Source organism: Syngnathus typhle, linkage group LG1 (assembly GCF_033458585.1).
Source record: "Syngnathus typhle isolate RoL2023-S1 ecotype Sweden linkage group LG1, RoL_Styp_1.0, whole genome shotgun sequence".
In the NCBI taxonomy this organism is placed as follows: domain Eukaryota; kingdom Metazoa; phylum Chordata; class Actinopteri; order Syngnathiformes; family Syngnathidae; genus Syngnathus; species Syngnathus typhle.
In genome coordinates this window covers 8,489,908-8,512,408 of record NC_083738.1, presented here as the reverse complement: position 1 = coordinate 8,512,408, position 22,501 = coordinate 8,489,908, and the positions used below count along the sequence as shown (strand labels likewise).

The window sequence follows — 22,501 nt, the reverse complement described above, 5'->3', positions numbered from 1 at the left end:
CTACTTTGGGCATCTGCAGGCATAAGCCCTTGTCAGCCCAGTCACCCCGGTACCTTCAGGTGGTTTACGGTCTGGGGTCAAGCAAGGCAGCACCTGTGTTTTTTGTTTGGAGTGACTTTCTCCTAGATGGGTTGCCTACTATGGCTGAGCCCCTCTGCCCACTATTTACCCATAGCTGGGACAGTGGTTGAGAGGCGCCAGGGCATTGTCCACACACCGGTGGGCCTGCACGCCTTCTCTCTGGGGCCCACTGTTGCTCCGAGATCCCCTACAGCACGTGTCAAACTCAAGGCCCGGGGGCCAGATACGTCCCGCCACATCATTTTATGTGGCCTGCAAAGACAAATTGTGCATCAAATCCCTGTGTCATGACCAGAATTGCAAATTGTGTTCACTTTTAATATTTTTTCTTTTAATAATTCACCAGTTTTTACTCGTCTGATTTGAAAATGAGTTATTTCTCAGTTTGATTTGTAGATTTTACTGTATATAATATGAGGTGCTCATACATTTATTTGGGTTAATTGTCATAATGGCCCTCCGAAGAAAGAAAGAAAGAAAGAAAGAAAGAAAGAAAGAAAGAAAGAAAGAAAGAAAGAAAGAAAGAAAGAAAGAAAGAAAGAAAGAAAGAAAGAAAGAAAGAAAGAAAGAAAGAAAGAAAGAAAGAAAGAAAGAAAGAAAGAAAGAAAGAAAGAAAGAAAGAAAGAAAGAAAGAAAGAAAGAAAGAAAGAAAGAAAGAAAGAAAGAAAGAAACAGGGAGGGCATCTGGCGTAAAAACTGTGTCAAACAAGTTGTGCAAATGACGCACTGTGGTGACTCCTGTTGGGAGAAGCAGAAAGTCGCAAGAACAACTCAGCCTTTTTTTTTGGTTTATGTTTTACCACATAGGCTTAAAATATTAATAATAATACGCCTCATAAATGAGTCCGTTGTAAAAGGGGGCGGGTCTCCCAAATCTCGTTCTTTGATTGCTCGCCTCCTACTCACGTCACCGACAACGTTCTTGTTCCACTCGGGTAGAGTGGTGCAACGTCCTGTGAGATAGCCGGAAGGGTACAGCAGCAGCGACGCAGTTAGCTTATCCATGTGAGCAGTGACGGTGGGCAGTAATATTAACTTTTTTTTTTTTCTACCCACGATATACTAAAAAAAAAAAACCGGTGGGAGCAGACATGGCGACATCCGGCCAGTGTGTTGTGGTAGGTCCCCCCCTCACCTTACAGTAAGCATGTCGGCATGGTCATGGCCATATGGGTGCAGTCCCGCGGCTCACCGCGCAGCTCGTACGTGGTCGCAACTGTGTTTTATTAGTCGGGGTCTGTCGTCAACGCTCTGTTTGTAATACGCGTCATTTTATTGTGTTTAGTGTTTGTCCTGGTTTCAAGCGTTGCCTGCGGCGACGATAACATGCATGCGCTCATCATGCTTTGTATACGTGACAGACTATGGATGACCAAAAACGAATACGGAAAAATATTGACAAACTAAATTTTATATATATCTTATTTTTCTTCTTATTGTATCTTGTGGTGTGTGTTTTTTTTCCCCATTATAAATCAACACTGACGTTTTCATACTCCAACAGCCAATTGCACGAGCCAAACAAGCAAGACCGTTACTTGTACAAATAATACATTGAGTGTCATAAATAATTCAAACATCATTTGTGTTTCATGCTTTACCTGAGTTTTACATGCATGTTTCGAATTGTTTATTATAATTGTGGCCAGATAAAACTGACAAAATCAATAATACATAAGAAATACTAACAAATGGTCAATCAGGTATTGCCCTTGACCAACAGAATCATTTTTTAAAAAACAAATTTGTGAAACAGACCTTGACACAAATGATGGGACCCTTTATGTTTTGTTGCACCAACTTGTGGGGCAATCACTGGATTCAAAAAGATTTATGTAACTATCAATGAGACATTTTTGTATCTGTCAACTGTTTTTTTTTAGTTAGTCACTGAGGGACTTCCGTTTTGTGACGACTGACGGAAACAAGTGTAACGTGCCTCATGAGTGTTTGATGGTGGGGGTGACAGGTCCACTGGGGTGGCTTCAAACAAAGCAAAGGAGAAGCTCCTCATTGTCTGACAGAAAAAAAGTTTGAATATTGCTGGTCAAGCTGGTCACCATCCTGTGTTTGTGTTGGTCGCTAACTATATATTGGTTCCCATTCTCCAAGCCTTTTAATCTTTAGGTCTTCCCGGTTTTACGGTTCAACTTGCTTTGAGAATAACTGGCTCTAGCTTTCAACAGTGACCAATCAAGGCAATGTCAGTCCAGTAATTGAAATCGTAATTGAAAAAAAATGAACAGTTTTGCAGTCGAGCAATATTTCATGTAGTTTATGACAAAGCTGCAAACAGGAAACTAAATTATACTGTATTAGGAATGAGTAGTGTAGTTTTATCTATTAAAACATGTATTTAATTGCAGTTTTACTGACAAGCCCTCACAGTAGGCTTTTTTTTTTTTAATCCAATATATTTGAGCACTGCTACATTTCTTTTTGCATGCAGTTATAAGTCAGCTTTAAATGTCAAAATGTATGTTGTTTTATGCAAAGGGAGGAGTAGAAAGAAAGTAAATCAACTTGTTAAAAAGAGTACCGGTAATTACCGGTACAAGTAAAATGATCATTTGAATTCAAATGCACTGTTGGCAAACATGGGATTTTCCTGTGCTGACTTCAATGTTGTCCCAGACAAGAGTTCACCCACCTCACATTATATAAGTGGAAAAGTACACTCTCACAGATCATGTGGCCGTGAAGGGCATCTGCTGTGTATGTCACTGTTATCTGGATTTGAGAGTGTGTCGCCCGACAGATGGCACGTTTTGGGTTTCATTCACACATGCTTTAATTGTTCCACATTTTCCGTTGGACGCTTCACTACTCAAACTCACAGCTTACTGACAAAAGTCAAAAACGTTTAGTCTTCTTGTGGTTACTTATAGTCTTCCCGAGGCACCTCAAGTTCTGAACCAGCTTCTCAGCTTTCACATGACACCAGTGAAGTCGCCTGCGGCCATCAGGCAAACGGTTGTGCAGAGCTGGTGGAGATTTAACAAAATACAGAAAACATTTATGGGGTTTTAGTAAAATCTATCGATTGTAGAGCTCTTCAGTGGTTGCAATTGGGGTGGAATTTTTTTTTTTTCCATAATGTCTAAATTGTAAATCCCTTTCGGGTTTTTACAGCCAACTACAACTTTGTTGCGTGGTGAAGTGTCCAATATTTGTATCTCCTTCACAGTGATTATGGTTTGTTTGTTCCCAGGATGACGTTGAACAATGCACGTGCATTATTTCAGTGGTAAAATGTAGGCATACAATATTGTGCTTTTTCAAATAATAATCATTTGGATTTGGTCAAAGTTATGTTTTACGAGATTGAACCGTTTCATGGCAAAGTTGGGATCCAATGACCTTGTAATCTGATTTTGTACTGTCCTTTCATCAGATCAATGTAACGTTAATGAACAACCTTTTCTCTTGCACTCTTTCAGATCTCCGACGAGGAGCAGGGGTACGATTTGGACCTGTTCTGCATACCCAAGCACTACGCATCTGACCTGGAGAGTGTCTACATCCCACATGGACTCATTTTGGACAGGTGGTCTATCACATTTTTCAAGAGCTTGCAAAAATATGATAGCTGATGTCAACCTCTGTTGCTAAGATTTGGGTTTGTCTAAATCAGTGGTTATTTTGTTCATCTTTGTGGTTGTTTTGTTAGTGGAACAAAATTCCTCCGTTTTTATCCATCTCAGGGAGTAACCATTTTGCCACCTGCTGTCAACTGAAAATGACATCACAGTTGTCAGGCCTCAACGAATGAGCCATGTTATACGTAACGTTTTGGAACTTTTTTTTTACTGCCAGCCATGGCAAAATGGCAAAGCCCGTCAGTAAGGCTCATTTATAAAACTGTCGTAGCTCGAAGAAGGCACACGTCCAATGTGGCCAAACACCTCGCAATGAACATATTTGCTTGCTTGATGTAGCTTGAAGTTTTTGTTTTGTGGACCAGACTTCTGCTTAGCTTTAGAAATGACAATGAGGAACCTCCTGATGACTATAGCAGAAAAGTGAGTTGTCGGCCCCTCTCTCCCATGTAATCCCAGGACAGAGCGACTGGCCAGGGAGATTATGAATGAAATGGGAGGGCACCACATTATCGCCCTGTGTGTGCTGAAAGGAGGCTACAAGTTCTTTGCAGACCTGCTGGACTACATCAAGGCCCTGAACAGAAACAGCGACCGCTCCATCCCTATGACCGTGGACTTCATTCGCCTCAAGAGCTACTGTGTAATCATTGTTATCAAATGTTTTGTTTGACACAAATTGTATTCCGTTACGCTTTTCATCTGCAATGGGCCGGCTTGATTCGTGTTCACGCAGAATGACCAGTCAACAGGAGAAATCAAAGTCATTGGAGGAGATGACTTGTCTAGTCTGACAGGCAAGGTGAGTAATACATCACATTATAATATTATAAGCACCACTCATTGTCACGCACAGCTGGAGTGAGCCTCCCCATGTTACTATGCAACAAACGGGCACAGCAAAAGAGTGAAGTCAGCACATTAAGATAAAATGTCCATTCAACTCCGAACCACTTATCCTCACTTGGTTTGCGGGAAGATAAAATGTTGCCAATCCAACTCAACTCAATTTCTTTTCCACAGAACGTGCTGATTGTGGAGGTATGTATATGCACTCATTACTCTTGTCCGGTTTCTACTTGAGTACCATTTGATCTGAGCTTCACTTGCGATGTCTCTAAGGATATTATCGACACCGGGAGGACGATGAAGACCTTATTGGAACTCCTTAAACAGTACAATCCCAAAATGGTTAAAGTGGCAAGGTAATGTAAATCCAAACTCTTCTTTTTATCCAAACCAATAAAATCAAGCCAATAACTCGATTGCAGGGATTAATTCTATTTCTAGTCATTTACTAAATGAGGAAAAAAATACTTCTCTGAAGTAATTCCGTTGTCGGCCTTTCGAATCAATTGTTGCGGTGTATAAGGAAAGAAAATCATACAAACTCTTTTTCGATATTCAAATAAAATAGTTTTTTTTCACTACTTTTCAATATTTATTGAAATATCCATTTTTTAAATATCCTTATTATTAATCGAGGTCATTTGAATTTGGTTTCCATCTTTAGTTTGTTGGTGAAAAGGACACCAAGAAGTGTTGGTTACCGACCAGACTGTGAGTTGAAACTTTTTGTGCTATTAACAACAAGCATTTGTTTTCTGTGAATTGATCGATCGGACATGTTTGGTGTCTGTGTTTCAGTTGTAGGCTTTGAAATTCCCGACAAATTTGTAGTGGGATATGCGCTAGACTACAACGAGTACTTTCGAGATCTTAATGTGAGTATGTGTTTTCTGTAGATAAAATCTCTTAACGACTACATTTCTTAACTTTTGGCTTCTTTTGTGTTTCAGCATATCTGCGTCATTAGCGAAACAGGGAAGGAGAAGTATAAAGCGTGAAGAGCACCTTTATTTTTTTATGGCAGATTTTTTTTTTGAAGACCAGTCACTATGATTGTCCACATCTGCGCTTTCTTCAAACCTGCTCACAGCTTGTTAGCCGCTCTATAAAGACCCAGCAGGCCCAGCCCTCTGTGTCAGTCCGTACTTTTGCCCTACCGGTATGCTACCTGTCTGCTGCCCGTTCTGTTGCCCTATCTGTAATCATCTGTAGCATGGTCTGTTGCTCTGCCTGTTACTCTTCCTGTTACTCTCCCTGTGACTCTGCCTGTCTGTTGACATACTTGTCGCCTCCTGTCATGCTGCTCTCAACTAACCCTTTCCCTCCAATAAACCCCTATTTGGTCCAAGCCGCATTTGGTCGCCATGACAAATACAGTATGGATGTAAGGTCAATGGTTAAATTCAAGAAGCTGATTTTCTCTCTTTTTCTTCTCTTCTTACACCACGTCAAATTTCCGGTCAAAATTTAGAAAGACAATAGGGCAACAACGTGGCTTTCTGCTTTTGACGCTTGCACTGGTTTTACTAGATTTTAAAAAAAACTGATTTTAGTTGGTTGAAAGATTATGATTATTAGTTATCTCAATAATGAGCCATCAGATAGTTCTACATTTTAGGAGAAATCACACGCTGTCAAGTCAAATTTATTTGGATAGCCCTATCAACACACATTGAGCCTGGTGTGTTAGGATTTTAGTGGCAGCAAGCCAGCCCTGCATTTTTAGGTCTAACCAAAGAGTAAGGGATCCCTCTTTCATCAATAGTCTCTTCAACACCTATCGACACCGTGAATAATTCTAAAGTAGCATCTTATTGGACCCAATATCTGCTGGTGTGCATGATAATGCTGCTAAGGTTTCTTAGAACAACACTGAGGCATTTATTTCCCTATCATCAAAATTGTTACTTAATGTAAATGTCAATCCTTCTAATAACATAATTGTTGGTCATTTATTAACATTTTCCAAAAACAGGGAAGAGAATGCAACTAATGTATTGGATTTGTGACTGTAGATTAAAAAGCCCACCTCAGCATACTCGTGGTTCCGCACACATGGATTTGTATATTAATGGATTTTCTTTTTCTATTTATAAAAAAAACCAAAACCGTTTAACATTTTTTTGGAGGCAGGGTCCTCCATTTTCTCCAATTTTGGATTGATATCGAATATTGAATGTTTTTCACCTTTTGCAAATATTTGGACAAGGTTAATATTTATTTTTTGTTCTGTCCCCAAATGCATTTTAGTGGGCGTTCATCATATGCTTATTTTTGCTTAGCTCCTTTTGACGGCACATATTGGGGGTCAACTGTATATTATTAAAAATAGTCCGTATATACTCCTAATACAATTTGCTTAAGAATTGTGGCCATGTGCTTTTGCCCCATCATTGAGTGGTGTTTCAGCAATTAGCTTGTATGATATTCAAAGCAATGCTGCCAACTGGTGTAGGGTACAGTATCACTGCTTCTTTAAATATTAAATCTTAATATTAATCTTTAAAAAATGACTTGTTAGTCTGCTTTTACATCGATGCATACAGTTGACCCCTGCATACTCGCTGTTCGGCACCCGCTGATTTGCATATTCGCAGAATTTATTTTCTTTTGTTTCTTCTGTGTCCATATAGTATGTAACCTGTTAAGTCCTTATTTGCCAGTAAATCACAAGGACTCAAAAAAATAATCAATTGTAGTTTTGTATTGTTTAAGTAGGCAGACCTGGCCAATGTGTTCACAATGTGTTTTCAACTGGACACAACCAGTGGTGCCATATCTTATGCTGTGCTGCTCAATAAATACACATGCACACCATGACGTGTATTTTAATACGTTTGTCTTTGCTCAAACAGTATGTGAGAATGGAACAAATTATCTTGCTCTCAGATGGCACACTGATGTCTTGTATGATGCTATCAGGGAATATGCATGTTGGTTTGGTGTCACACGTTCCAACATTATCCAATATTTTCAGGTAAGGCCTTATAACGTGTTTATTATGCACTCATCTTGTTCACATAATCTAGTTATGTGCTTACATTTACAGTTAAACTCAAGTCATAGAATATGACGACACAGAAAATTTTGGGATTGGTATTTGGCTTTCGGATAAAATTTCAGGAAAAAACAATTGCACCCAATCTTAATTTGACCTCTGAACATTTGAATGCACATGTCTAACTGTTCCATGTTTTAGTACTTTTTGCACAACTGAAACACCAGGTGTTTGATCCATTTAAGAGACTACCACATTTCTGGTTCAACTAACATTGGTTTTGATAATTGGTAAACAGTCCTCTTCATTGTTCACATTTTGACATCATAAGACAACACGGAGGACCTTGCCATTGCAGGGCGTTAAACGGGATTTGCTCGGAATGACCACTGAGCTAAGAGCTTTGAGGGGTCACAAATGCCATACAAGTAGATGTCCTGAGAAATTTGCTCATTGTTAGTCAGATCACAACAAAGTAGGAAAAAAGGACGTGCATTCAAAAGTTCCAAAGGTTATAGAGAATTTTAGGTCATCCTAAAATCCCATCCAAAAGCCAGATATCCCTAACAAGAATAACGTTTAAAAAGATTGTACCAGTGGCTACATGACAAAAAAACAGTAATTAAAATAAAAAAGCAGTACATGTAGAAATAGAGAATAAAAACCACCAAGCAAAAGGGTCAAGAAGCTGCCTGTCAGTCTGATCATCAGTTTGCGAGAATAAGCTAGGGGAATAATTGGTTTCCCCAAAAAATACAAAAGTTTTTACAGACAGCAAAGATTTTGAAAGCATTTTGATCAGGAGAAGATTTTATGTATATCAAGTACTGCTTGACTTCAAAGTGAAAAGCAATGAAAATTTCAGCCACCACTTATTTTCAGTATCAGTTACACTAAAATCAACTTTTGAAATTAATATTAGGGTTAATTACAGTCATAGTGTGCGTGTTTGAAACTTCTTTTATTTTGAAAAGTAAGAGCAGGTCTTCTGAATGACTGGGTTGCATTTGTAAATTCTGGAAGTGGTTGTGCGGAAAGGGGGAATTTTTTCAACACCATCAATATCTTTATTTTGCGAACCTTTACTTTGATTGTAGCCCTTGCGGTTCATTGATTGGGCGTTACCGTAATGCAGAATAGCAACATAAAGTGGAGACTGGCCTTAAGGCAATTCTCCAAGGGGTGTGAAGTTTCCTTATTATGCTAACAAGTAGCTGCTTTGAATCGATACTGTGAGTATCCAATATTTCTTTGGTAAGGAGCTGCACAAGTGGAATAACTTAACTCTATGCTGTATATTTATTCTACTGCTTAGCGTGTTTCACTCGTCATCAACACAGAGCGTTTCAGCTAATGATGAGTGACCCGGCTGCCTGGACATGGCATTACGGTTATTGGCGCTAATGCTAACGCGGCTAGCTACTTGGCCCATTTGGCTAAACTGCTGAGCTACTTGCGGCCGTTGAATCGGCTAATGTTAGCGAGCAACAAGCTAAGCCCAGCATCTCTATTTTAGGAGGAGGATAACCGCGCGTTATCAAAATCGATTCACGCCAAACTTCACTTGACTTGAACGCTCATTGTCTACTTGGTTTCCAGTTTGGGTAATTGTAGCTGCTTCGAGCTAGTTCGTTTTCGCGCTAGCTTTCAGTGGAACAGTTGTAGTCAGTAGTCACGCTCGTGCAACTATCAGTTCCAGTGAGTGGTCATTGTGCAGCGTTTAGCCATTGCATGCTAATCATCCATCTGGAAAGTTGGTGAGCACGCGGAACATTACAAATAGCGTTAACTCGGACCATCCGTGGATGTCCTGATAATTGCGTTGTGCGGACATATAGTGACAACGTTATTTGATTTGACGGCGTTAAGTTTTCTGCACGGTAGAGTTGTTAAGAAGACGGGCCTCGTTGATTGCAGTCGTTTCCCTCCAACTCTGGAGCCTTTTTTTTTTTTTTTTTTTTCAAAAAAAATATTTTTTATTTCGCGCCGTGCGAAGTTGACGTTTTCCTGGCGCAACCATGTAACGGCTCAGACTTGGCCTTTTGGATCGCAAAACGAATCGCCGTACTAACTTAGCACGATGCACAATTCTGGAGTCCTGTCACAAGAAAAGATGGAGCTAGACCTGGACAGCCCATCTTCCTTAGGTCAGATCGAGGGGCAGCTGAGGAGATCCAACAGTGCACCCATGATTAATGGCCTAAGGTTCTTTTGTTATTTGTTTCAGCGAACATATTTTTTATACCATATTTGTCACTGTGCTGAGACAAGTTTGTCATTGCAGTGATAACTCCCAAGTGTTCCAGAGAGAGGTCTTGCGATGCCGCAGAAATAGCACAACAGTTGTCAACAGGCCCAATATGGTACAAAACATCGTTTCAACTGAATTAGATTTTTTGGGCGGAATTCCAGTACTTCTTTGTAAATGCTCTCCCCTCACCTTTCATCATAGGTGCCGTCGTCGCCCATCCGTGTTCCCAGCACCAGACTTCATCAAATCAAACAAGTAAGAAAAAGAACCTTTGCGACCAGTCGTGTAGTAACATATGCATGGCAGACCACCATCTTCCCTCTCAAGCCATAGGGATTAATGGTGCTTTATAAACATGCTAAAGTAATATTTTGGGGTTAACAAGACCGTCGGTTTTTAAATGATCGATCGGTAGTACCAGACTCCAACAGATGTTGACGTGAAGTCGGTAATTGTGTTGTTGTGCTTATGTCAATAAGAATTAACATTTTAACGTGCCGTCGCAGGAAGAAGGCGTCGATCTGATGAACAGAGAAACTGCACATGAGCGGTAAGATCATTTATAGAAGCATCGGGAGGATTTTCTGTACAGGACTGTCGTTTCCCCATGAAACCCCTCAAGAATCAGGTGGATAGTGCCTTTACTTATACCATAGAGTGCCCAAAGCCCTTTACCAACCACAAATGTACTTTTTTGAAAACGTAGCAATAACGCTTGCAAAGCTTACTTTAAATTCCAGGGTCCCTCGCTTCTACTCTTGTCGTACGATAGAACCCAGGAATTTATTTTGCCGTGACCAGCAATTCTCCTGTCCATGAAAGAAGACCGATTATTGTGTTCAATCTAAATAAAACACTTAGGGATCCACATGTTTCCCTATTCCCCCACGTTACAAAACAGTAACCGAATGATAAGTATTTTAAATTTTTAGTCCCAAACATGAAATAATCTCCTATTTTTGAAAGGCTGCAATTTAAACCTTCTTTTCCCCCCGATTCATTTATTGATTACTCAAGTCCTCATTAGTTGCAGCCCAAGAGCAGATTGTGTTCAACTTTGAATGTCTGACAAGTAGCTTTGATGCAATATCACTTTTGAAACTTCTTTTCCACCCAGTTGAGTCCAGTATTCAGTAGAAAGGTTCCCAACCTTTTCATAACCCTTTCGTTTGGACACCGGTTACCGTAGCACGTATAATATGCTAGTGTAGGGTGACGTGCACCTGTTCATTGCTTGACATGCTTGACTGACACTAAAGAGTTACAATTGATTGACAGAATATATTCAGAATAGTTAACTCTTGCGATGACGCAAGTTCATTTTACCCTTCGGAACCAAACTGGCGAACAGAGGTCATTTTTCTTCATAAAATTAAGCTCTCGTTTTCTTATTCTGTCCACACAGGGAAGTTCAAGCTGCTATGCAAATAAGTCAGTCCTGGGAAGAAAGTCTTAGCCTGGTAAGGAAGCTTCATCACATTGTCAGTAGCACATCAATGTAGTTTCTTGGCTGTACTTCCTCATGGCATGTTTGGGCCTCTGGCCAACGCTGCTCGTTTTGTGGAGTTAGCGTCAACTAACATGCTAGATTAAAAAAAAAAATACAATTACTGTATTTGGGAGCTAACAGGGCCACCAGTCTTTCAAGGTCTGGCTGAGTTGGTAGTATAATACTCCCACATTATTTGGATAACCTCTGTCAGTCTGTGTGATGACCGATGTTCGTTTTCAGTTTGTTTTTTTGTTGTAGAGCGACAATGATTTGGAAAAGTCTGCGTCGTCATCTCCTAAGCGCATTGACTTTGTGCCCGTGTCACCGGCACCGTCACCAACCAGAGGCATAGGAAAAAAGGTACGTCTGACCTTTTAGTGTGTTGGGATGCTCATTAACCGATTGTTCTGCCACTAAGTAGAGGAATGTTGTATCCTAAACTAACATTTTTCCCCGATAACCTTATTAATGTTTAAATGCCTGCTTCCATTTTTTATTTAATTTAATGATGGATGTGTTTAGTCTGGCTTTTTTTCGACCACACTTTCACAGTAGTTTGTATTTACAGTGGATATTTAAAAAAAGAATATCGTTGTTGACCTTTAAAATCCAGCCTGTGCAGGAGTCTGAGATTGATTTTGTTTATCTCATCTGTTGCATGTCAATCGGTGTTCCTTGCTGGGAGCAGCAGTGCTTTTCTCCTTCCCTTCAAATCCTTGTGAGCAGCAATGGCCTCACTCCCAGTCCTATACCAAGTCCAACAAGGCGTTTTGGGTGAGTTCATAGGATGCCACATTTTCCAACAACATTCGTGTGCTGTTGACCTTCTGTAGTCTGTTTGCTGGTTTCAATTTGATAATGAAGTCACAGTGGGGTGAGAGGGACATCATTTCACAGCTGGGGTGAATGTGTAAGCGCTGACTGAATAGCAGCCTCACTTTGCACGTCTCCTGTATACATTTTGTTAAATTTAGACACCATTATGGTCTTAATAGACACACTTGGCCTGTTGCGGGCATGCGGTTTCTTTGGGATACAATATTTTAGGTGATTTATTTTCAGTTATTTATTCATTATGGTAGTTGAAGAAGACCCAACTATCCAGTGGACAGATTGATTTTGTAAAGTTCATGTTTTTACCTACAGCCGACGTAGCCAGAGCCCTATCAACTGCATCAGAGCCAGCATACTTGGGCCGATAAAACGCAAAGGTGAGAATTACCATATGATCAACAATTTTCTTTAAAGCTTTCCGAAGCCATACCATGCCTTGAAAAATAATTCATATCACATCAAACTTATTTTTTTATCTTCCAATAACAAATGTGTGTTTTGAGATTTTGTGCCATAGATCAACACAAAGTAGAACATAATTGTTAATTGAACTGGAAATGACGTACAGTTTTCAAAGTTAGAAATATAAAATTGATAAATGTGATGTGCCTCTGAAATACACACCACTAATTTGATCTAAGTAAACATAGATCTGGTCTTGGAAGGCCTCACCAGTTTGTCAGACAACACAGCATTATGAAGACCAAGGAACTCACCAGACAGGATTGGAGATGAATCTTGAGCCCTGGTTCTAAATTGGCCCCAGCCTGAATTATTCAAAACCGGACTATGGATAATCTTCATTTGTTAGTGGACCTGGAGAATTTACTCAAATTAGTTTTCCATTCATTTATCTTATATGAGCATTCATTTTCATATTTATTTACGTAATCTCATTCCGAACCAGAAATGAAATTGAAATATATTCTTAAAGGAACAATTTTCAATCAGGGACGAGCCACCTCGCCCCATGCCACTATCATGCGCGAGAGGCATTTGACAACTCATGCTCACTACACAGGCACAGAACATTTGTGCCATCGCATCACAATGTGATTTGTATATAAACATCCGTCATGCCATATAATACAATACTTTTTATGCTGATATTTTGATCTATGGTTGTTAATTTTGTTGTTGTCTTCTCCCGTGCAGGAGAGATGGAGACAGAGAGTCAGCCGAAAAGGCTCTTTCAAGGCACCACCACTATGTTGTCGGCTGAAGTCTCCAATTTGACAGATCTCGGCTCCTGGTAAGACATCATCAACCGTGACCGATAAATGAAGTGGTACGAATTTCACTCGAATGTAACTGATGTATATGCTCATATCTTTGGTGAAGCTCTGAACAATGGTGTGTAGAAATTCATCAAAAGTTGCGCGAGAGTCCCTCCAGTTGTTCTAATCCAACACAAGTGCAACAAAATATAAAGTAATGAGCATCTGAACATTTTTTTCCATGTGAAATCTCAATTCCTGAAAAAATCCGATGCTGGTGCCACATTTCAGCTGTAATTGCTGCTTTAATAAGCGTGCTCTCAAATTTGCAAATCTTAAATCATAGAAATGATCAATTCCCCATTCCAAATTGGTCCATTTTACAACAACCGAGCAAAAATTAACATTGGGGTTTAAAAAAGAGGTGTTGTTCTGTGCAACCTGAAGGCAAAAGATACTAAACATTGACGAGTGAAAACTATAGATGAGAGCAGAAGCGAAAGTAAGAGTAGCAAAAAGCGCAAATTGAAAATTAATGCGGAACTAATAAAAATGTATTTGTGTATATATACAAGCCCAGCAAATGGTATAATATAAGATTTTTCTTTATTTCTCCCACCCAGGGAAATTCCAGAAATGCAAATGCGATAGTGTGGCTTGTTTCACACCTTACTCACTCTTTTATCTTTAAATCACAAACCAGCGGTATGGTGACTGAAAGGGACAAGAAGACCTCAATACTTTACAGGCTCTCTGGTTAGGGGGCCACACAAGGTGCTGGCAGCTTACGGTCCCTGACAGAATCCATACTGTGAGTTGCATCATTGCATTTGACTGTAGGAATGTCATGAACTACAGTGAACCCCACACTGATGTGGTTTGTTGTTCACGGCTGTCCTATATAGCATATTTTCATGTTGTTTTTTTCTTCCGTGTACAGACAAGTCTGAATTTAGACTTGCACGCCTTCACTGGACAGTCGTAACATGTTGTACCGCAACAGGCCAGGGCTGCACAAATGGATATCGAAAGAAAGGTGTGATTTGTGACCCAAGAAAGAGTGAAGCAGAAAGTCTACATCTAAGGCCGTGGTGCGGCTGAGAGACCAAGGGTGTATTCAGACCAGAAAAGTCATTTCATTTGGTGCGGTTCCTATTCAGACTGTACATTTTGTAATTGAAGTACATATATCCACGCTTATGACCATCTGTGCTCCCATTGGACAGCAATGACCAGGGCGGCACACAGCGCACAGACCCGGAATGAAAGAAAACGTGCGAGTCCTACACGCTGCATTCATGGTCTGCATGTTTGTGCTTTGGTTTCGGATCCACGCTGTTTCTATTCACACCTGAAGCGAACCGAGAGCACCTGAAAAAGTGGGTCTTGGTCCGTTCCTTTAATCCACACCAGGATTCGTTTGCCTGCACAAAAGGTCCAAACCAGCGTTACAATCGAACCCTGGTCCGTTTAAAGTGGACCAAACAGTCAGGTCTGAATACACCCTTAGAAAAAGATAGGAGGCGGAGCTGGAGGTGGCAGAGATGAAAAAGTTCAGATTCGCTGTCACCGCTCAGGTGGGGCAGTTTGAATACAGTCAGAGAGGTGAAATTTAGAAGGCTTGGACATGTGGAGGAGGAATCCGGGGTACATCGGGAAAAGGATCGTGAGGTTGGAGCCACCAGGTAGAAGGAGAAGGGGGAGGCCGAAGAGCAAGTTTCTGGATGTGGTGAGGGAGGACATGCAGGATGTTGGTGTGTCAGGGGACTTAGTGAGATGGAAACGATTGATCTGCTGTTGCGACCCCTAACGGGAGCAGCCAAAAGAAGAAGGAAGAGACAGAGGCTGCGTTTACATGCAGTCAATAACCCGTTTAAAACATGAATACAGTGGCACCTCTACTTACCAACTTACCGTGATTTTCCATGCATAATACGCAAAATCTAACTAATTTATTGTCCTAAAATCTGGGGTGCGCATTATGCATGGGCACAACAATTTTTGAAGAAAATCTCCCTCGAAATAAAACTTGAAATCACACCTTTCTTCTTGTTTGTTGTCAATCGCGCATCGCATTCAGCCATCCTGCACAACACACTTAGTCAGTAAAATTCATAATTGATGGACACATCGTTTGATGCGATGGTGCAATCCTTGATGGTGTGTTATTGTCAAATATTGTTTGGTTTTTAATCTCCATCGCGGACCGGACGTCATACGGAGGCCGCCATTACAGATGCGCAGATCGAATGCGCAAGTCACGTCGGCTATATAAAGAGCGAGACTTCAGTTCTCTACCTATTGGTTTCAGTTCACAGTTTAATTAGCAGTTTCAATCAGAAAATAACAAAATGGGTATTACAGGTAATATTCTATTTCACAACACTTTGCCTTGTTCCTTTCTTCTCTGCTGTTCACTTCAAACACGCTCCATACGAACGCAATGCTCCTGTATCAGACGCTTGCTCGATCACCTGCTCGTTTGCTGTCACAAGGTTCTGTTCTATGTTCTAATTTTCTGCACTTGCCAAAAATACCCCCGAAAAGACAGACTAACAAATGCTTGTATTCATGGTTTTATTGAAAACAAGTTGCCGCACGGCAACGGCTTCCGTCTTTCACTCAATGCGTGCGCGCTCCTGCAGCAGGGATAACTGGCTTAACAACGGCTATAGAGATGTCATAGCCATCATGGCCAAGAGATGGCAATTGAACCAAAGGAGAAGATTATCAAACTCTTAATAGAGGCTAAGTCGTCACACACTGTTGCAAAAGATGTTGGTTGTTGCAACCATGACTCACTTCGGTTTCGCCATGCATGATGTAATTTTGAGGTTGGACACTGCATTGTTTGCCAAGGTAAGCACCACTTAGAATACAAATGCCTTCTAGCAGCCAACATATTGGAAATTTCAACACAGTGGTGTTTAAATTTCCGAAAAATCGTCGACTGAGCTACAGTAACACTATATGTTGGTCCTTCATTTCCATTTCCTATCCAATGTTGCTTTTGTATTAATGTGGATTCCCCAGACAGTTTTTTTTTTTATGTCAACATTTTGTAATGCTCCCACTTTCAGTTCTCTTCAGAAACACTAAGTAACAGCAGCACAAAATGTTTTTTCGCCTGAGATTTCTGCCTCTGTGGCCCCAAAGATGGTGTTGGGACGGAATCGCGCGTGTGATGCTGTGTTGGGATTCTTTTTGGGTAGGGTCTCACCTAATTCTGTGTTTTCATATAGCCACTCGCCAGATGGTTTGTTGGACGGCAGCCTCAGCAGCGTCTGCTCCTCCACTGACTCCCCAAGCAAAATGGAGGGAGTGTCACCGTCGTCGTCCAGCAACTCTCCCTTTGCTTCCCTCCAGGATTTGTCTCCCAAGTGAGAGCACGATGACTGAGGAACATCCCAAAACCAGTCTTCTCTGGCCAGGGAACTATTTTCCCCAAAGACCCTTCACCTCAGCAATCCCTAAAGGATTGTGTGCTTTTTAGTGCCCGGATACGTCTGAAGACGAGTTGAAAGCCATGTTGTCGTTCGTGTGAAAGGTTTGAGGATGCTGAGCACAAGCTGCTAGTCTTTGGGATGGATGGTGCTCAGCTTCACTGGCATTAGTTATACAATTACAGTAGCTAGCATTGTTATATGTTTTCCCTTAGCGATGAGACACAAAGCACTGGACAAAACAAAGATTCGGATTTGTGTATTTCCCCCGTTGTGCTGGACCTCATATTGCCCAACAGGCCTTTGTACGTAAAGACTTCAGATCAGATTTGTAAAAAAAAAAAAAAAAATTAACTTATTGTCTTTCCGTATTGTTTGCTATTCTGTACATATAATAATCTTATGAAAAGCTTGTATAGTTTAAAGTTTATATGAGCAGGTTAATTGTGACGAAAGGAATAGAAGGTAACTGTTACTGTTATACTGTTAACAAGTGTTCCCTTGGTTTAAAGGTGTAAACTGTGGTCTTTTTTTGTTTTGTTTTTTCTCCGCCAAGTGGCTTGATGCCTGTCACATGGCACGTTACCAGGAGGAGCAATGAATAACCTGGTCTTTGTAGTGTTCAACACTAAAGGCCTATCTAGTTGTACAGATTAGATTTTTCTTCAAAAAAATGTTATTTATAGTAAAGGAAAAACTATATAAATATTCATTAGGATGGTGATAGTCTGCTATCCCAAGTAAAAGTGAACATTTGTGTTATTTTATTTGTGAGTGCTATCCAATGCAGTGAACATCCAAATGGCACCAGTGCTTTGTTTTATGAGGCTGCTGTTCCTGCTGTGGTTCATGTTGCACAGGGTATCTTGTTTTCTTCTCGCCCTGTGTCGAAGTCTTAAGTGAGGGTGAAGTTTGACTGGACCTCCCGTCATTGGAAAAATCTAACAGTACGTTATCACTGCACTGTGACTTTTGCACCTAGATTTGTGATTAACAGTTCCTCCCTTTATTTACAAACAAGGATATGATTGTAATCATTCTAAAGGAGTTGTGCCCTTTTTGTTTGCAGTTACACAATTCAATGTCATTTTACTTTATCCAAAATTCCAACATGAAAAAAATGTTTGCCCGTTTTGTCAATGCATGAGGTTTTTGTAGACACAAATTTAGTGACGTCAAACTGACCTTAGCATTTTGTTTGCGTTCATATCAAAGATTAAATAAATGAATGTCTGTTGTGTTTGTGTCCAATGTCATACATTCTGCTGTCAACAACCAAATAAAATCAGTTATAACAGGCTGACATACTGACACTTTATTAAATGTTCAGAATATTGTGAGAGGACAAGTATTTTGAGCAAAAGGCCTTCGTTGACATGACTGCTGGGGGGGGGGGGGGGGATGCATTCAGATAAGTACTGATCCATGCAGAAAACTGCATTGTCTTCGTTTCTCTACACTTACATGACTTGAAACATCAATGTCTGTTACTAGTAAATACAATACGAAAATTCCTATGGCTTTATATACATGTAGGATGCATATTCTTTGACACGGCTGCTCACTTCAGTTTCGTAGCATTCGGAAGCACGAGGCTATCATGCTTCTTCTTCACAGGTCCTGCTTAGGGACGGACTCCCCTGAGGACCCACCACAGGTCTGTTTACATCAATGTGCCACAAACACAAACCTGCATTCGAAAGAGAAAACACTCAAATGTTTCAGGAGCGAAGACATGTTGGGAGAGAACACCTCCCCCTGTAGCCAGCTAATGAAACAGTAGTGGTGTGTGGCAACGTCTGAATAATTTGGCCCCCTCCGCTGCATGCCTTTCATGTGCGTAAGATGACCATTGTGAGAAGTCCTGAATGAAACAATTACAAGGATGAATAAAACTTAACTCCTAATTCAATTGATCTCGTGCATGCAAAAAAAAAAAACAGTATTCATCTTACCAAGAACATAAGCAGCTACAAGTTTCTTGTTAACACTTAAGTGGAGGTAGACAGGCACAGTGGATTCTTGCTCCCCCAGAGTTGGGAGCATCAGGGCGGCCACACACACCAGCCCCAGTAGCACCGTCAACAAACTGGGACCTCCGGCGGCAGGACGACTTTCTGAGGGACGCGCATCATTGCACAAAACTGTTTTGTTTTTCTTAACAAACAGACTGTAATTGAACAATTATGACATGAGGGTAAAAACAGAGTACAGCGGAAGATTCCATTTGGGATCAACTACAAAACATGTTGAGCAAGACAAAATACACAAATAACAAAAGGTTTGGGCGCTTTTTTTGTCCTTTTGTAACAGCACAGTGAATGGAAAAACCCACAACAGGTTTTCGGATCTACGAATGGACTGATACATTTGCTGGTGACGTAGTCACATCAGCTGTTATCAAAAAAGTCAGGCGTACTGCTGGAAGTATACCTTCTTGGGAATGTAATAAGATCGTGGATCAAACACTTGTGGATTATGACATTTGTGAAAATGTGCACCCGCTTCTTAATCAATAAACGCATGTTACCTACCCATTGGCAAAGGCTGCTAGGAGGAAGAGTTCCCAAATGTGAGCAATTGTCTCTCTCTAGTGGTCACCCTTACCTGTTTGAAAAACAGTCTGTTCAAAAAACTCGCTGTCCGCCATCTGATCTTTGGCCCTGCGCTCATCATCCTGAGAACGGAGGCCGCCGGGCTCCTGGGAGGCGGAGGGACGGAGCGTTGCCGTGACCTCCTTGCGGCCCAGAGCTTTGCGCTGACTTTGCTCTGACACCTGCAGGCGGAACTTGTCGTACACGCCGTAGTGGCATGGTCGCACGTCTCGGAGTCGGATTACGCTGCAACACGTAGATTAGATGGGAGAGTTAGTTCCTGGGAATCAGTGGTGTGCCATCAGAGCAAGCAAAACCTTCTCTGGTGGCCTCGACACAATCAGAAAGACTGAATTACCCCGACATTTGGGAGTAGAGTATTTTGCTTGTTCAAACAAGAATAAGAGGCTCACATATCAACACAACAGTGCGGCTTGACAGCTCCGGTGGCGTCCACCACCGTGTACTTGTTTGGCGCTGTACACAGCACTGGGAAGAAGAGAAATAAAAAATACATCAATGATCAGTGAGGAAAACATCAGGTCCATGCGCTGTCTTGTGTGTGCCCACTGACCTTTGAACTTGAGAGCAAACTCATAGGGGTTGTAGAGGGTGAGCACCTGCTTGTGAGACGTCTGCTCATCGGCGTAGAAGACGAGCTCAGTGGGGAACACGAACACGGGAAGGTTTCCTTCCACCAGCTCAGGCTGTCGATGCTGCTGCTGCATTGGCCCCCACTGAGCTGTTTTCCGTCCCCCGTCTGCCCTGCCGCCCTCTTCCCTCGCTCCGCAAACTCAAGCAGGCCGTCCGTGTAAAAGAAAACGGTACTCCTGGCTTCTATGGCATGGCACTGTGAAGGCGACAGAGGTGGACGCCGGTATTAACGAGGCTTCCCGTTGAAACATTCAGAACGTGAACACTGACGGGAAATATCGCCTCAGAGTATTTTGTACTGGAAAACGTTTTATAAATCTAGTCAGTCATGTTTATGGGATGCAGCAAGACGTTGGAGCCTAGTCAAATTTAAATATTTAATCTTTGATTACATATCTTAAAATAAACAAAAAATAGAACCTGACTCATTCGTTTGTGTTTAACTAACAAAATACAAGCGTATGTGAACATACATATGTGGATAACACACACACATTTATATCCTAAATGTAAAAATGATTGTTTATTAGATATTTTATTTTATACAAATACATCAAAATGTTCCTAAAAATGATCCATTTCTTGTAATATTTGTGGCAGTGAGGTGGTTAGCGATCCTTTGCACACAACATTAAATGTGCGTGATTTTAGTTCAATAATTTGGAGTGCAACCGTACAGTCAAATTCAAAGGAAGTTGATCCAAGTGTCTGCCTAACATTCTTAAAGTTTAGGTTTAGGGTTGGCATTTTTTCGCAGCGCTTGTGTGGGGTTTCCTTTGGTGGTAGTGATGGCACAACACTGAATCTCAAATTTTAGGTCAGTCGGAAGCTAGGGCCCACCAAATTTTAATATTCTCTGCAAAGAGGGGCGTGGCCACCTTGGCTCGACTCGTTCTATCGTTCTCTTTTTAGATTATTTTAATGCGTGGGGATGGAATGGGCCTCAGGTTATATACATAGGGCAAGCCCCCCCTTCTCTCCATTTTTAAAACTACACATTTTTACTCTATGGCTTTTGACTTACATGAAGTTCCACATTATTTAAACATTTTATAGAGTGTACTGTTTTTCTATGGTATCAATTTATCGTTTTAACTTATCTTTGTTTTTGTAAGTCGGATTTTTACTCAATGTACAACAGTGTATGCTGCAATTGTTTTTAAAGTGTTCATTGATAAAGTTGCGTTAAGAAACTATACAACTACTAAGTATGTGAATGATTGTAGAATAAGTCAAGTAACAAAAAAAGGAACATATATAAAAAGACCATGTTACTTCAGTGACTATCCTATAAAGCGCAAATATCTTGTTAGTGATGTTAGTTACACCATTGGGCAACATAAATGGAACTATTTGTACAGTTGTTCGACGAGTGTCTGTAAAGTTCTATTCCAATCATACATGGCAAGAACTTGTTCCACGCGGTCATTTGTTTACATGTTTTCCTGTTCAGAGTCTGAACACGAGGGCGCGACGTGATGTCGCAACACTCAAGGCTCCATAAAAACACTCTGAAATTTTCACTAATCTACTCTTCTTCATTGTGTGGCCACCAAACACGCTGCCGTGTTACACTTTAGTTGTCATGTAGGAACTGTTATGTCGTGACTCTTCATCGTCTGAAAAGAAAGCTTATCTACAATGCACATTAAGCTTTCATGTTATCGTTGAGATGTTCATTTAAACAGGTTATTTTACGGTTATCACAAATAACAATCGCCAATTGACCCGAACTGTTTAAAATTTGCTGACATTTCATCCGAAGAGTTATATTCTCGTATTCTTGCAATTAGCATGCTACGACAACACAGATGCTAACCCAAATGCTAATCGCCAGTAAATTGTCCTGCCGCTATTGCCATATTGAGAATTGAACCGTTTTAAAGACAGCAACAAAATTAAGAGAGGAATTACCTTTAATCTCAGGTTATGTCACCACCGGGATTTTCTTGTGCCGAACCCAATTTACTGCTATTCCTTTCTAGCCTCTTTCCCCCCCCTTTGGTCAAAATAGGCTGCAGAGTTCGCGCTGCATTCTGGGAAGGCTTCCGAGAACGTGCAGAGACGTCAACAAAACGACTTGACAGCAACCAAGTGTGTTTGCTGCTTACTTTCGTTGGAGCACCATGCACTCGTGCTGTTGCATTAAAGACATATAATGTTTAACCAAGATCTTTGCGCTAATCAAGGGCATATTAACCACGTTAACTGTAAGGGACATCTTTCAGAATGTATAAATGGATAGTAAAAACGTAATTTGTACATTTTCAATGTTAGAATCGTTACGCATTCACGACACAGAAAAGGAAACACCGGTCATCGTGTAGTACACAGTTCGAGTTGACAAAACGAACAAACGAAGCACGATCACGTCAAACGCGTTGCTGGTCCTTGTTTATATAGGTCTGGCGCACAAGGGGCGTGTCTATAGCACGCCCGCTGAGCCAATGACGTCGGGGCGGAGGCAGGGGGTGTTCCTTTCGTTTGGG

At 40.9% G+C, this 22,501-nt stretch overlaps 3 protein-coding genes and 1 long non-coding RNA gene across 9 annotated transcripts; 3 read left to right on the top strand and 1 right to left on the bottom strand.

Annotated features, from left to right (window-relative positions):
* The first annotated feature begins 1,005 nt into the window (after nucleotides 1–1,005).
* On the top strand, nucleotides 1,006–7,346 carry hprt1 (hypoxanthine phosphoribosyltransferase 1). Its single transcript, XM_061288570.1, has 9 exons — nucleotides 1,006–1,199; nucleotides 3,522–3,628; nucleotides 4,140–4,323; nucleotides 4,417–4,482; nucleotides 4,704–4,721; nucleotides 4,803–4,885; nucleotides 5,194–5,240; nucleotides 5,328–5,404; nucleotides 5,480–7,346. The coding sequence occupies exons 1-9, from the start codon at nucleotides 1,173–1,175 to the stop codon at nucleotides 5,525–5,527; spliced, it is 657 nt and encodes a 218-aa protein (XP_061144554.1). The 5' UTR covers nucleotides 1,006–1,172; the 3' UTR covers nucleotides 5,528–7,346.
* Nucleotides 7,347–8,589: 1,243 nt separating this feature from the next.
* pabir2 (PABIR family member 2) lies at nucleotides 8,590–18,067 on the top strand. Of its 6 annotated transcripts, none has more exons than XM_061295039.1 (11): nucleotides 8,600–8,781; nucleotides 9,624–9,732; nucleotides 9,812–9,890; nucleotides 9,980–10,033; nucleotides 10,285–10,328; nucleotides 11,184–11,238; nucleotides 11,529–11,630; nucleotides 11,959–12,044; nucleotides 12,417–12,481; nucleotides 13,260–13,356; nucleotides 16,564–18,067. In XM_061295039.1, the coding sequence occupies exons 2-11, from the start codon at nucleotides 9,641–9,643 to the stop codon at nucleotides 16,703–16,705; spliced, it is 816 nt and encodes a 271-aa protein (XP_061151023.1). In that variant the 5' UTR covers nucleotides 8,600–8,781; nucleotides 9,624–9,640; the 3' UTR covers nucleotides 16,706–18,067. The 6 variants fall into 6 exon arrangements, with proteins under 6 accessions (XP_061151040.1, XP_061151048.1, XP_061151023.1 ...); XM_061295048.1 differs by having other exon boundaries at nucleotides 8,602–8,759; XM_061295056.1 differs by lacking the exon at nucleotides 9,624–9,732 and having other exon boundaries at nucleotides 8,590–8,759.
* LOC133165431 (uncharacterized) lies at nucleotides 13,399–14,943 on the top strand. Its single transcript, XR_009717598.1, has 2 exons — nucleotides 13,399–14,132; nucleotides 14,262–14,943. It is a non-coding gene; the product is annotated as an uncharacterized LOC133165431 (long non-coding RNA).
* Nucleotides 18,065–22,382, bottom strand: mospd1 (motile sperm domain containing 1). Its single transcript, XM_061295080.1, has 6 exons — nucleotides 21,927–22,382; nucleotides 19,933–20,208; nucleotides 19,772–19,847; nucleotides 19,372–19,604; nucleotides 18,720–18,881; nucleotides 18,065–18,628 (listed from the first exon to the last, which is right to left on the bottom strand). Exons 2-6 carry the CDS (start codon nucleotides 20,084–20,086, stop codon nucleotides 18,597–18,599), a joined length of 657 nt encoding a protein of 218 aa, XP_061151064.1. The 5' UTR covers nucleotides 20,087–20,208; nucleotides 21,927–22,382; the 3' UTR covers nucleotides 18,065–18,596.
* Between the last annotated feature and the right edge of the window lie 119 nt (nucleotides 22,383–22,501).

What these genes read in the sequence shown, in the direction of transcription:
- hprt1 (XM_061288570.1), top strand. Translation starts at nt 1,173, where the DNA reads ATGGCGACATCCGGCCAGTGTGTTGTG. An exon ending in CATCCGGCCAGTGTGTTGTG is followed by an intron (nt 1,200 to 3,521) that starts GTAGGTCCCCCC and finishes GCACTCTTTCAG; the next exon opens with ATCTCCGACGAGGAGCAGGG. An exon ending in TTCGCCTCAAGAGCTACTGT is followed by an intron (nt 4,324 to 4,416) that starts GTAATCATTGTT and finishes GTGTTCACGCAG; the next exon opens with AATGACCAGTCAACAGGAGA.
- pabir2 (XM_061295030.1), top strand. Translation starts at nt 9,608, where the DNA reads ATGCACAATTCTGGAGTCCTGTCACAAGAAAAGATGGAGCTAGACCTG. An exon ending in CCCATGATTAATGGCCTAAG is followed by an intron (nt 9,733 to 9,811) that starts GTTCTTTTGTTA and finishes TTGTCATTGCAG; the next exon opens with TGATAACTCCCAAGTGTTCC. An exon ending in CCAGAGGCATAGGAAAAAAG is followed by an intron (nt 11,631 to 11,958) that starts GTACGTCTGACC and finishes TGCTGGGAGCAG; the next exon opens with CAGTGCTTTTCTCCTTCCCT.
- mospd1 (XM_061295080.1), bottom strand. Translation starts at nt 20,086, where the DNA reads ATGCAGCAGCAGCATCGACAGCCTGAGCTGGTGGAAGGAAACCTTCCC. An exon ending in CCGCACTGTTGTGTTGATAT is followed by an intron (nt 19,605 to 19,771) that starts GTGAGCCTCTTA and finishes TACGTGTTGCAG; the next exon opens with CGTAATCCGACTCCGAGACG. An exon ending in ACAGACTGTTTTTCAAACAG is followed by an intron (nt 18,882 to 19,371) that starts GTAAGGGTGACC and finishes CGCGTCCCTCAG; the next exon opens with AAAGTCGTCCTGCCGCCGGA.